The sequence below is a fragment of the Melanaphis sacchari genome, unplaced genomic scaffold (genome assembly GCF_002803265.2).
Source record: "Melanaphis sacchari strain LSU unplaced genomic scaffold, SCAv2.0 Contig10_pilon_pilon, whole genome shotgun sequence".
NCBI lineage: Eukaryota > Metazoa > Arthropoda > Insecta > Hemiptera > Aphididae > Melanaphis > Melanaphis sacchari.
Genome location: NW_020270420.1, coordinates 1,997,372 through 2,012,371, shown reverse-complemented (window position 1 = coordinate 2,012,371; position 15,000 = coordinate 1,997,372). Strand labels below are relative to the sequence as shown.

At 34.9% G+C, this 15,000-nt stretch overlaps 1 protein-coding gene across 1 annotated transcript; it reads left to right on the top strand.

Annotated features, from left to right (window-relative positions):
* Positions 1 to 405: 405 nt before the first annotated feature.
* On the top strand, positions 406 to 5,955 carry LOC112603630 (protein hunchback). The gene is made up of 2 exons (XM_025352307.1): positions 406 to 955; positions 3,600 to 5,955. Exon 2 carries the CDS (start codon positions 3,604 to 3,606, stop codon positions 5,350 to 5,352), a length of 1,749 nt encoding a protein of 582 aa, XP_025208092.1. The 5' UTR covers positions 406 to 955; positions 3,600 to 3,603; the 3' UTR covers positions 5,353 to 5,955.
* The last annotated feature ends 9,045 nt before the right edge of the window (positions 5,956 to 15,000 follow it).

Here is a 15,000-nt window from a genome sequence, read left to right as displayed (position 1 = left end):
AAAAATAAAAATCGTACAACACCGACAATGGCATATAGGTACACAATATCATTAATTGTTATTATTATATACAGACATACAGTCGTATACCATAGGTACGCGTTATATTATTATTATGGTAATATCGCGCTCGCGGCGGCGTATTTCTATTGACAGAGAGGCGGCGGTAAAAACACTCCCAATTACGGGGCCCGGTCCAATCCTTTCGTACGGACGGGTAAAAATAAAAATAAAAAAAAAAAGTGGTAGAAGAGAGAAAAAAAACCGAAACGCACACGCGAGCGCATTTCGGTGGGCGTGTATCGCGTCGTGCACCGTCGTGCACCGTCGGCGACCGCGGGCACCGGTCGCGTCGGAGGGGGCAAACGCCGTCCATCCGTTGGGGTAGGTTAACCAAGCCCGCGGCGCAGCAGATGAACCTGCAATAATCGCCGCTGCCGCCACCGACGCGACGCACACAGACCGGTCCGCTCAGTGTCTCGCAGTTGTACTTGTGCGCTTTTTGTCAGTCGATCACGTGCGGGTTTCGCATAAACGTTTTAATTGTTTTTTTTCGCGTTTCGTATTTCTGTTACCGGCAATAATATTGACCGCGCCGCAGTGTATCCGTACATCGGTACAAACAATATCGGCACCTATTTCGTAAATGCTCGTCGTTAGTGTATGTATAATTATAAATAAATAAAAAGTGTTCTAGAGACTTCGCGCTCGTCCGATTTAGCGGATATTGATGTTAGTTTTTTTGTTTATCGTTCGTTGAAATGCTGTTATTTATCTCGAATCGCGCATCGTTCTCGTCTCCATCACCGGTCACGGTATCGACGATTTAAACCGAGATTATAGTCATTCACCACGGTATCCAAGACCTCGGTCGCCACACACGCTTTTACCAGCCAGCTCGACCTACAAATGACTCATTGTTGATCGACCATCGGAGAAAACTCGAGTTTAAACAGTAAGTTAACGACATATTTATGATACGAATTGCAATTATTATTGGAACTGTCATTTGTACATATATACCCATTCCTTTGCTTGATATTTTTTGGTGCGGGTGAACTTAACTACGACTACATTGAGTCAAGTATTGTTAAAATTTAATTCCTCTATGAAACCGTAATTATACTTCAATCAGTGATGGACCCCCTTAAGATCCAACGCCCATTTCAAATAAACCCTAAATTTATGATTATATGAAGGGAATCGATTAAATAGAAGGGGTTCACCGACCAAATCGTTCTTTCCAAGTATGTTCACCCTTTGTCATTTCTCTATTAGAATTATTAGACTGGCTTGTAATACTGATATATTTTATTTCATTTGAAAATAATATTGATTACTGATTGAGTAAATATTTATTATATTTATGTTACTTTAAAAAATATTTGTCTCATTCATAACGTGGTATTTTACAGTTAATACGCTTTCTTATATTTATTTCTATCGCTGTCTAATGTTAATTAAAAATCAACTTGTACAATTTATTTTTAATAATAACGAAATTCCCGGTGGATAAAGAATAACCAATTTAATTGAAAAGTTCTTATGCTCGTGCTATGGTGTTCAATTTATATATAGATAAAAAAAAAGCTACTCAAATACCGGTTCAACGTATTTTTTCAATAAATATCACTGATAAGTTAACAAGACGTTTATTCTAAGTACCTCATTAACGACGTATTTCATTTGATATCGAATGGAATGATTATAAAAAATATATATATTATAAATGATAAATACCTAACATCTTATCAAGGTTTTTATTTTAAATTTTTAGCCAATTGTGGCTTATAATAAATATACCTGTATACCTATATACATATTATATATATGTTTGTTATCTAATATTGGTATGTTTATACATTTTTATGAAATCTGAGTATCCCTTTATATTAGACTATCGGTCTACTCCCCATTTTGTTTTTGAGGGTGAGATGGAGAATAGTGGAATATTTTGACACAAATTAACACGTTGTAGTTAGAAATTTAATGGTAGGTAAGTAATATTGTAATGTTATTGTCATTGAAAAACCTCGAGATGTTCTCGAATGATAATATTGTTGTATAAAATATATATATATATATTAAAAATGGATGTAATAACCAAGTAATTGTTTAAACAATAATTTTTATGTGCTAACTTCCCCACTTTTTCAAACAGATGGTTGATTGAAACTATTGACTATTTATGAATTGAATGATAATTGCTGACTAATGTAAAACTATACCATTGTGTTTTACTTATTAGTAATACGCAATATATACCTAATTATATTAATAACTAAATTGAATGTACTTACCTGATTAATATAATTCAACACACATTAAATAATGAATTGATCTTAAATAACGTTATTACCAATTTTTATTTTTAGAAATCCTAGATTATTTAATATTAACAAATATACTAAATATAGATATTATTAATTTTATATAAACTGTTATAGATGTTTACATTTTAAATTCTTAAATTTTATATGAGTTGCTAATAAATAATAATTAATGGGTGACCTACTACACGGTTTTTAGTGTAGTATCATAAATAATTATGTTGATATTTTAAAGTAGAGTACCTATAGTCAGTACTATATAATTTATTTATATATTTATTTAACTTATTAGGTATATATTTTATATGTTCACAATTACGCATATTGTTTAATTCAACAGCGATGGAATAGATAACGTGACCAACTTTTTTCGTCAGGTTCATAAATAACTTATCTGCGGTTTCAGAAGTTTTTATTTATGATTCTAAATGCATATATACAAAATTATTTTATGGTAGAGATTCCAATTTCCAACCGAAAATATAAGTCATAAAAATAATGTTCAATTTTCAGCGAGAAAGCTCTCACTTTTCTTTACTTATTTTTTTCTTCCCCTCCCGTCTGTATTTATCCCCTACTCGCTCACTTTCTCGTCCATCTCTTCTTTCGCCCCAAATGAAAACCATTTTCTTCAAAATCACACATACACACTGACGATTCTGAGGATAAAATAAGGGTAGGATACGCGGAGTACGATGTACCGGGTGGTGAAGTATGGAGGCGGTGGCAGTAGTGGGAAAAAAAGGAAAAAAAAGTGCACGACGGCGGTGGTCTCTATCCCGATCATTCCCTTCCCTTATTCATTAGAAAGAGGGGCCCCGTGCTTGAAGAGGCATTTATTTTATGGCTTTTTGTTTTGTCCAGGGAACGGTCGGCCATTTTTCCGTCCCGCGCGCACCGCTGTCGCGCATACCGCGGCGGTGAAAACAAAAATGAAAAACTCGACCCTTGCGGCGAAAACGATTTTTTACCCGCTCGCTTGGCCTTCTTTCACACTGCGCCCCCCGGTCCAATCAATACCGGCAATCATCGTTTCTCTCTCCTCGATGTTCATATATATACACACGACGACGTCATGCGCCCTAAAACTTTACCGAGGCATTTTTTCTTTCTTCTTACTTCTCTTTTATTTTATATTTTTTCTTCGCGTCCCTTAAAAATCGATTCGACGAAATATAACGGCTGCCATGTACGTTATACACCACGTCATAACGATAAATGCGTATAGGATGTATTAAAAAGTTTTATTTTTTTTTTGTCGTTTTGCAGAAAAATGTTTTTGGAAAACGAACATCAACCAATTATTAGCCATTCGCAGTACGACCTTGCACGTCCGCTTGAACATCATCACCATCATCACCTTAACCATCACGTCGCGTCCAATCATCTTCAATCGAGTACCGATCACCTACAAGACGACTCGGAAGGCCGAAGTTCGGCCAGCTCTCCGACGTCCAGCTATCGGGACCTGTCAGGGTGTGAAGATTTCGACTTGAAAATCCCGAAACCGTCTGGTATTGGGTCTGGTACTGGTGGTAATAACAATAACAACAGTCCCAACAACAATAATAACAACAATAACAAAGAACAGAAACCGAAAAAGCACAAGTGCAAGCACTGTGGGCTGGAGTGCACTGAAAAAGTGCAATACTGGAAGCACATTCGCACGCACATCAAACCTGAGCAGTTATTAGAGTGCCCAAACTGCGAGTTTGCCACCGACCTGAAGCACCACTACGAATACCACCTGCTGAACCACACGGGTGCCAAGCCGTTCACGTGCCCAGACTGCGACTACAAGTGTGTGAGCAAGTCAATGCTCCAATCGCACCTCAAATCGCACTCGAACGTGTTTCAGTTTCAGTGCTACGACTGCGGATACGCATCCAAATACATGCACAGCCTCAAGCAACACCTGAAGAAGCGCGACCACCGGCCGGCCACGCCGCTCAACCCAGACGGTACTCCAAACCCGGACATCGTCATCGATGTGGTAGGCAACCGACGCGGTCCTCGGCAGAACAAGAAACAGAACCGTCACAACCCGTATCAGCAACAGCCAACACAGCAGTCCGTAACCGTGTGTTCGTCGCAAGACGATGGCGGCAGCAGCAGTGGCGGACACCCGTCACCATACTCTATGCAACAACTTTTGCAGATGCCCTCGTCCGGATGTGCCCAGGTCTCGTACCCGACCTCGGCCGAGTCGTTCATGTACTCGATGATCACCAAGCGCTCCATAGAGATGGTCGACTACCAGGCCGCTGAATACATGGCCATCAAGAATAACAACAATAATAACTCTTCGTCGGTCGACGACAAGATGGACGTACAACAGAACCATCACCACCATCACCATCACCAACAACAGCAACATAACCACAATCACCATCATAAACGCGGCCATCAATACCATCCAGATGACGTGGTTAGTAGTGCGGAATTGGCCGGAGGCAGCGGTAGCGGTGGTGATCGGACGCCTGAACCGCAGGCACCCGTGCTAGCGGTTGCCGATCCGTCGCCCCCGCCCACAATGACCATAGAAACGGGACCGTTGAACTTGAGCAGAGACTCGGTGGCACCTCGCGCCGCGGGTAGCAGTCGGCGCAAGGGGATCGCGTGCAAACTCGAACGGCCGGCAGCGGAACCTCAACCCAAGTCGGTGCCGGTTCCGGTGGTGATGGTCCCGACACCGCCAGTGGTTCCGATGGATTGCTGTAGCGAGCCCCGGAGAACAGTGGAGGAGGTTTTGCTGCCAGTGAAAGAAGAGTTTTACCAAAACTACCACCAGCACCAGCAGCAGCTGCAAACGTCGTCGTCTTCGACGCCCGAAAAAGATGACAAGGAAGACGAGACGCACGTGTGCCACCACTGCGACATAATATTCAAGGAGAACATCATGTACTCGATGCACATGGGATTCCACAGCTTCAGGGACCCATTCGCGTGCAACCTGTGCGGCGAGATAACGGCCGACAAGTTTTCGTTTTTCGCTCACATAGCACGCGTACCGCACAGTTAAGATTGTTATGAGGAGGTGCACCGCCCCGCCGCTACAGTCACGATAAGAAATAAAAATAATAGAGTACAAATTTTAAAACAATTAACCCTCTAGGTATGTAATATAGGATTTATCGTAAAAAAAAATTAAAACAGATTAAAAATATAAAATAATATTACACACCTCTTTCTTTTTAACAACTATAGTCTTTTCTAAATGTGCAGTTACCATTTTGTACAGATGAAAATCTTTTTTGGCATCAAATTAAAAAAGATTTTCATTCGTATGCGTTCCAGTGTCTATGTGTTCACGTGTTGTTAACCGGTTCCGGTTCTTAAATGTTGACAATTTTTCAACCTATAAGAGTCGGCTACCGTGTCTTCAAATCGTGATTGCGTATTTAACGCTGAATTGGTTATAGACTGCACAGATTTATATCGTTTTAAATTATAATAGTTGTTTAATTGTTTATCGTTTTAAATATTTTTCTTTCGTCACATTTTTCTCGGAAATCAAATTTGAATTATTTTTAAATTTTCTTTTCGATAAATGAAAACCGTTAAGCGATTTAAAAATATTTAACTCGTGTTTTCATTGTTAAACAAAAATTATTAGTAATTTTGATACATGTTAATTTTATTATCCTTAAAAATGACTTTTTTAAACTTACAACTAGAGAATAACGTAATAATGACAAATATTGGATATTTTTACTTTTAAATACCGTAATACCTCATCTTCCCAATTATTTTTATTGTTTAATCTAGTCGTCCCCTATTTCTTCTCGTATACTATAGTTAGTATCGTGTATATTAATGCACTTATGATAGATACTATTTAAAATTTTAAATTAAAAAAAAACTTATATTGGTTTTTATGTTTGTTGTGATAAGGTTGTTTTATGACGAGATATCGTCAATTTATATAAGTAAAAATTTAATTAAACCTATCCGCCGAGTAGGCGATTTTTTTTTTTTTTTTAGTTTTTTAAATTGTATATGTTTAAAGTAAAAAAAATTATGAATTTTATTGTTGGTGCTTGTATGTCTTGTATAAATAAAATCTCAATCACGGCATTAATGGAAGATCTAGTCAATCTTTTATATACCCCCATATCTCTCCAAAATATGCCCGTCTGTATAGCGCGTGCACAAAATTTTGCTCGATGTCGGATTGATGAAATTGTTCGAAGTTGTTGTTAGACTTTCGCGCACACGTTTTTCATATGCATCAGGATTAATTATTTGTAAAATAAAAATGTAATAGTCTGTAAATATTAATTTCATAATATGTATCATTAAAACACTACATAGTAACAATTTATAATATTATATTTTAATGTTAATACGTCAACAATGATACAACACTTGTTGTTAAAATCAATATAATATTATTAATTATATCTTCATTTTTATAATTTTTGTGATTAGATTGTTCGTAATCAACCCTCTCCTCCCTCATACTGTGATTTTAATTAAGACTAAAAATATCTTGAAAATGCCGTCTTGAATAATAATAATTAATTGTAATAAACTATCGTATATTATTATGTAATAATCTTTTACGAGATTGCGTTGTCGCACTCGTCTAACCATATATAATTATATATATATATATATATATAAAATATACCGCGTGTGTAAAGAGGCCTAAAGTCTGATCTCTGTATAGAATTTTAACGTTAAAATCATCCGGTCGTCTTATTTATATGACATTATATATATATATATATATTTAATATATAGTTAATTATATTATGTTTAGGTACTTATATAATAAACTGTTTTACTATGTAAATAAATATCTCTATGCAAACATAGGTTTAAAAGGTTTTTTTTCATTCTTTTATTTAGATTATCTAATTTTATCTGTAGTTGAAAAATACTACACGGATGTATAATAAAAATATTATGTGCCAAAGTTTAATAATTATCATACTTATCATATAATATTTATTTGAAGAGAATAAACGTGTTTACGTTTACCAATAAAAAAGAAATGTTTTTCATTTTATTATATTTACGATTTTTAACCTACGTATTATTTCCTATTGTTCTTACCTCCTCATTGATTATAGAGCTATTATATAGTTGTGTAGTAGCAAACGCGCAGGTAATAGTCAATAATAATTATTTTTATCTCTATATTTTTTTAGTAGACTTAAACAATTCTAGTTATTAATTATTAATATATGGATCATTTTAAATCAGAAATAATAAATATAAAGATCGCCAATGTCATATCATAATCTCTCATAAAATATTTTCTACGGTTAACGTGTTAATAATGTGTATTGTAACGAAACGAAAACGGATTCTACTCGCGATCGTAAACCCAAGGAAAATATCATTGTATACGAAAATATATGAATATAATACCATAAGGATGAAGCCACGAGGGTCTGATGTCGTGTGACTACCTGTGCGTGTGATAAATTTCATGTACCTGACGGTTGTCAATAGCGAACCATGGCTGTCAGTTACCGTGTAAAACGAGTGTTCGATGCGTGCACCGACCCGAGAACGCGTAAACAAAACGATTTCCGAGTTAAAAGGGGTTTAAAAGAGGACGACGCGACATCCTTACTTGGACTGGGTTTTGTGAACGGGTATTATTTTCACGATAAAATATGTACGGTGTTCGCAAACAGAAATGGAGTAGAAGACGACGTATGCATTATTTTATATTGTTATGTGTGTGTCAGGCGTATATGAAAAAATACGCAGAAATAGAAGTTTCGCGTTTACATTTGGGACAGGAAATAACAAATACCTGTACAGTGTACACCAAACCATAACCGTACATCAAGCCCTTCTACCTTATTGACTATTGTGTTAGCCACATTTCTATGCATCTTCACATTTATGATTTATGATGTATTTTAAAAATAAAATCGAAGAGAGTCTAACTAAAATCTAGCGTTTTTGAAACTTGCCACTGTTTTATATTGTACAGTATACTCGTATGTGGTCTACCGCACACGTCTTGTCGTCCATTATACCATGTATTTTATATTATTGTAAAGGTACTCGATATAATATAATGTTTATTTGTGTATAGGATTATGACATTTTTAATATTCGACATTAATGGTAAGTCAACAACTGATTGATTATGTTGTACATGTTTCCGATAATTGAAAATAACGAGAATAAAACATCAAGGATTAATTCATGCCTCTAATGATAAGTAAGCAATTCAAATCATGTATACAAGTTTTATTTTTTCAATACTTCATTTTCGCGAAAAATTAAACATTAGACATTATTACAGACACTTACTGATATGACTGTATTTTATTAATTACGGTTTGGTAGGTTAATACACGTGATTAGTTGATCAAAAATGTTTTAATTATAAGCAAAAATTATTAGTTTTAGTCTTGAATTTAACGAAACTTATTTCTGAGAATAGCCTTTTGAGTCATAACGTTTTATTTAATGGTCTTTAAATGTGTGCCATAGTAATATGGTACACATGATACAAACTTCATAACTATTCGGAGAATATTACGAAAATAAAATAATAATTTAATTATTAACAATTTAATTTTTAAATTATAATTGTATAAATTATATTACTATATTTTATTAGAATTTACTTTAATCATAATAAATATTAAGCATACCTATATAATATCGCTATTAACTAATATAAGACGCGACTACAAATCGAAGTGAATTATTTTGTTTGATTTTTGCTTAAAATAATAAATCAAAACTACTTTAAAAAATAACTAGAAATTTCCAAATATATCTAATTCATAATTTCATATTAACAGTTTTAATTCAATTATTTTCCGAAATGTTCTTAAAAGCATAATTTAAACTTATTGGCCTAATGATGTTTTAATTATAATTAAAAAATTTAGATTGAATGAATATGGAAGGTAATTGATAAGAAATTTTTATAATTGTAATAATATAATGCAAATATCTTACTTGTATAACCAATAATAAATTGTTGTTACCAATTACGTTTAGAAAAAATAATCCCTTTGCGAATTGATAATTTATCATATAGTATCTAACCAAAATACAAATTTACAATTTCATATCAAAACATTTTCATACTAGATGATTTTTATTGTTTTATTGTAACAGTCATATATATTTAGAACCGTCCATGATACCGTGATTATATATTTTATTTTAGAATCGTATCTGTGTATATTAATTACGGTAAAAAGTCAAAAAAGATTCTCGGTTACCACCGTGTGTGTTACAGTGATCGCAAACGGCGATACTTATTACCTATATTATATATATTAAATGTTTAGATATATTACTTCGCCCGACCGTCACAACTATTTATATTATAACCGATGCATAATTATATTATGGTATATCGGCGTTTAAATCAATCGCAATTCATTCGGCCCGTTACTATGGCTGCGGTAACAACGGCGGTTGGTCGTGAATTCGTGATGCCGTGAACAGCACATATCGTTTTTTTCGTCGCTAAGTCGTCGTATTACATTTTTTCCGTTTGGAAAATTTCTATTCTCGTCGAAGTTTTTAATTTTTTATTATCGTCGACGACTCCATTCGCTGCACATGATTGGTCGCTTTAGTCGCCTCCGGTATTAATAAAATACCGAGCAGCGATATTATGGGGGAACCGTTTTTTTTTTTTTTTATGCATAGATTCATCGTGAGCGTAAAAAAAATAACGTCCGGACGTAAAAAATCCCCTCGGCAAAATGGCGGCCGTGGAAAATGGGTTAAGGCGAGGGGAGCGTGTGGACTTGTTTTTTTAAGTGTTAAAAAAAAAAACCGCTCTCGAAAATGGCTGTGCTGGGGCCAATAACAAGACGACGCGCGCGTGTCTCGTGCCACCGCGTTACGCGTAAAAAAAAAAACGTATAATAATATAATAGGCATAGTAATAATAATAACAAACCGTCCGTAACCGTACAATGAAAAAACGCAGACGCGAACAAAACCAAATCTCTCGTTTTTTTCCCCCTTCGGATGTTGCGCGTGCGACGGGACCCGCAGCAAAAAAGGAAAAAAAATCCGACGGAAAAAAACCGCGTACCTCCCGCCCGCCCGCCTTTCGTCAAGGGGTCGGAAACGTCGAGCGCGTGCGCGCGTTTCAAAAGCGCGGCGCGCGCGTGTGCAGCTCTCGGTCGACCCCTCACGGGCCGTCACCGCCTCCAGTGCGTATATACCGCACCGGCAGCAGAAAACGGTTTTTTTTTTTACACACATTTTCTTTTACGGAATTCCGTTTTGGGGTGCGCGCGCGTGTTATTATTTTTTCTCTGCTCGCCCTTTTTACGTACACATATAAAATATTTATTTATTTTTTTTGAATTTTTTTCTTTTTCACCCCCCGTGTCACGCGCGTTTTCCCCCTCGAGGTCATCGAGAGGTTCAACCAGCGCGCACGTTATACGCTCCACATGCATATGCACAATTTATATATATATATATATACATTATAGGTGGTAGGTAGTTGTACCTATTAATAATGACGCAAGGCGGCGGGGGCAAAACGGTTTCGAAAACGACGTTTTTCCTTTCCCCGGTCGGTGTGAAACGTGCAAGCAATATACGAAAACCGCCACACGTGTGTTTGGTCTTTTACTGCGGCGTATAGTCTTTTTAACCTTTACTACTGCGGTACCGGGTAAGAGATTTATGGGCTTTTTAACCAGAAATCGGAGACGCCGTGCGCTCGTCCGCCCGTATAATTTTCGTCTAATTTCGGAGAATCGCTGCTGCCTCACAAGTGAGGTGAGCGTATGTGTGTGTGCCCGCGCGACTTCGTCTCGTGTGTACGTACAATATATAATTATTTTCATAATACCCGACACGACGGCTGGGTCTTCGTGAGTTTCCCAGGTCTTTTCCTTCTCCTCGTGAAAAACGCATATTACACGGTTCGCCGAACGCCGGCGCGCGCGAGACGACCGCCCTCAGTACGATATATAATACTGTATGTCTATAAATGTGTAAATGTACAACTTTACTCATCCGCGCCTGTGCGATGGCGTTTCACTGAAATCGCGGTAACGATGACCACACAGTAAAATTTAACACGAAAGTTCCACGGAATATTATATTATTTAACACGCGCGTATATTATATTGTATTCGACATTTCTAACGAATAGTCTTGTCCCTATCGCCAAACTCACCGATTTTATTATCTATAAATATTTCAAACGTAAATCGTTTCGACTCGATCATACAGCGCTCAACAACAGGAAATGACAATAATTAAAGATGTCTGACATAATTAATAATGAGATGTTACATTGTGTTGTGCACGCTCGTGCGGACGTTTAATAATATCTAATAATAAGAAGAAGTGAGTGTAGCGAGTTAATCGTATCATAAATTTTAATTTTAGAGACCTGCCGTCTGCCACAATGAATGAAAGAATCTTAGGTACACTATACATGCATAATTGTATTTATTTATTTATTATACATTTATACATACTCTTGACGAAATAATGTGCCGCTTACCGATTGCGGCACGTACCCACCGGAATTATCTTTTATATTATTACATCGAGTTGACGATGTTACCATCAATGAGGAACTGGTCCGGTCGAGCACTTCTGGTCACATATAAGTGCATAACATAATAACGCCCATAAGTCGTTTTTGATCTCCAAACACAGAAAAATAAATACCGCACGCTTTACCAGTTTACTATCATAATAAACCCTGGTTAAAACGCTGCTGACCGATAAATATTATTATAAACATTACCAAACACCAAATTAGCTTATCCAATTATCGTTAATGATAACGATCTGAAGAGTATAATTTATTGACGCGCACAATAAAGAGTACACGATAAAATATATTATTATATTAGATATTAGTATTTTAATTATGTTTAAATATCAACTACTTTTTATATCGGCGTGTATTGATAATATTTTAATGATGCCAAACCGTTAAAGACAATTTAACATTTAGAGTATGAAAAAAAATATACGATATTGATTAAACATATACATATTTTTTCAGTAGATATATTTTATGTAATTAAATAGTAATAATAAAATTAATTATAATATGCATTTCATGTAATATTATATTTAAAGGTAACATTGAACATTTTTTTCCATTCTTGGCGATTTCAGTGTTCATATAATTAATCAGTTGCTGTACCTTGTTTTTCATTAAACACGCAGGTGCAAGATCCCTCACGTAAAATGAGCTCGATCGGTCAAAAACGCGCGTTTACCAAGGAGTCGAAATATTTCTGTAAACATCTGGTCGCAAAATAAAACAACGACTACACCCAGCGGCTACCTCTAAGTATATACAGACATAGGAACAACAAAAAAAAAAAAAAAAAACCAGAAATCGTGTATTTAGTTAAAAAAAAAAACAGTAAGACGACTTTGAACTCGGTGTTTTGATAAATTTTATCGTTTTATTGGATAGCATTCTATTTACAACCTTACATACACATCGAAGATAAGTAATGTATATAAAAATATAAATAGAATAAATAAAAATAAATTGAAGAATTTTGAAAATTTTATAAATGGACTCTTGAATTATTATTAACTGTATGCCTGTATAAATTGTATAATTATTAATTATATGAAAAAGTAACATTTGGTTGTTGCATCACAACGAAACGTTAAAATTTAAAAAAATTACATTATTGGTATGGCTGCGTTGTGAAACAGGATTAATAGTAAGTATTATACACCATATAGTATTGAATTATAATTATTAAACTGCTGGAAATTCAGAGGTATTCGAGATTTGTGACATGAACACAGAGGCAGGACATAATATGGTTTTCAACTCGGTGTGCGGTTCGATATGCAATAAGACAGCGACGACGGTTGGGAAGAGTGAGTATTTGAAATGCATTAAATAAATATAAGTCTGTGAGAAGGTGATTAGACCGAAGGTTTATAGCGTACACTGTGTGCATATATGTATTTTTGTGTTTATTGTGTGCCACAAAATGGGGAAACGGCGGTCTGTGTGCGTCGTGACAATGACCTTTTTGTGATACGTTTTCTGCAGAGGATACGATCAATCAATATTTCGTGGCTAAAGAAAGAAAAAAATACTGGTGGACTCAGGGGTGGTGGTGGAAAAGTAAAAACGTCGACGGCGACTTCATTAAAAGACGTTTGGGTCTTCTAAAAGGGTCGTAAAAAATGCATTATGTTTATGGATTTTTAAAAATATTGTCACAAACAAATATCCGGATTTTTGCATGTCATTGTTGCTTCTAGCGGGTTCGGTTCTCCGGACGGGGGTGGTTTGACTGGCGGTGATCGTTGAGTTGGCAATAATTTTGCCATATTTTTGTTGTAGTCGTTCAAAAAGAAATGTATTCCGCACACTTCATCCGTCTGAGTAAAATAATCGTTATTTCTAGTTGTATGTATGTATGTATTGTTATATACTTTTTTTGTTGTAAAATACGAAATGTCCGTTTTTGTGCGACTGTTGGGTTTTACCTACCTTTTACCTTAAAAAAAAACCATTTATTATTTACAAGCTACAATATATGTTTTGATTTTGGATTAAATATTGTGTGGTCGAAAACACATTGACCTGCAGCTGACGACCCAATTCCCACAATTGTCACTAAATAATCCTTTTTTTTTCTACTCGAATGGTCAAACGTCAAATCTTAAAAACCATTAAATCTTTTTTGAAAAAAAAAAAAAAAATAACTATACAAATAAAATATCCCGTCGATATGTTGATATGAAATGGGTTATAGTCGGTGTACCTATATATTTTTAAAATAGGCTACGAAAAAAATACGTTTTGTAACAACATGGATTTATAAATAAAATAAACCCTCATCAATATTTTATTACAGTATTATTCACCTTCTCTTGTATGTGTAGAGTGACTATTAATTTTATTATTGACTTTCGAGAACATTTTATGTAATATACAAGATACTAATTATACTTATTAGTTATTAGTTTTATTACTATTTAAATCACAAATTACGAGTATTGAGAATTTCTGTTGATTTAAAAATAAAAGTCAAAACAAATCTGTGTATTGAATAATACAAAAATACATTTATCCGAAAAATGTTAATTTCCAATTTAAAAATTACACTGTAGCAACACAGCAATAACTCGATATAAGTTTCGTATTATCCTCTTCTGGCTCAATTCATAAGTACATAAATAACATTTTATTTCTTTTAAAAGCCGAACGGAAATTAACACAATTACAATTTATTAACTAGTGTTGTCATTGCGGAATAGTATAAATCTAAATTTATATTACAATATGAACCAAACGGTTATTTCGATGTGCTAAGTAAAAACTATACAGAAAGTGGTGGTATTGTGATACCTTCCTTACCTATAATTTATAAACAAAATTTGTGTATATTTTTGTACATTTTATAATACCGTAATAAAACGTCGAGATCGCTTGACACGAGTAAAATATCCAGGTTGAAAAAACGTTATTTAAATCACGGATGGTAAAGTAAAACGTGAATTATTCGAGGGTTTTGGCTGGTTGCTGCGTATATATCCTTGAAATACTTCGTATGGGTCGTTTAAATAATCGGATCGTTTAACACTGCGACCTTCACTGTGCGATTTTAGTAATTCGACCGCTTTAAAAATTATATTGTACTATATAGTATATATATGATAAAGAGTTAAACACCTATAATTTATAAGATATCAAAAT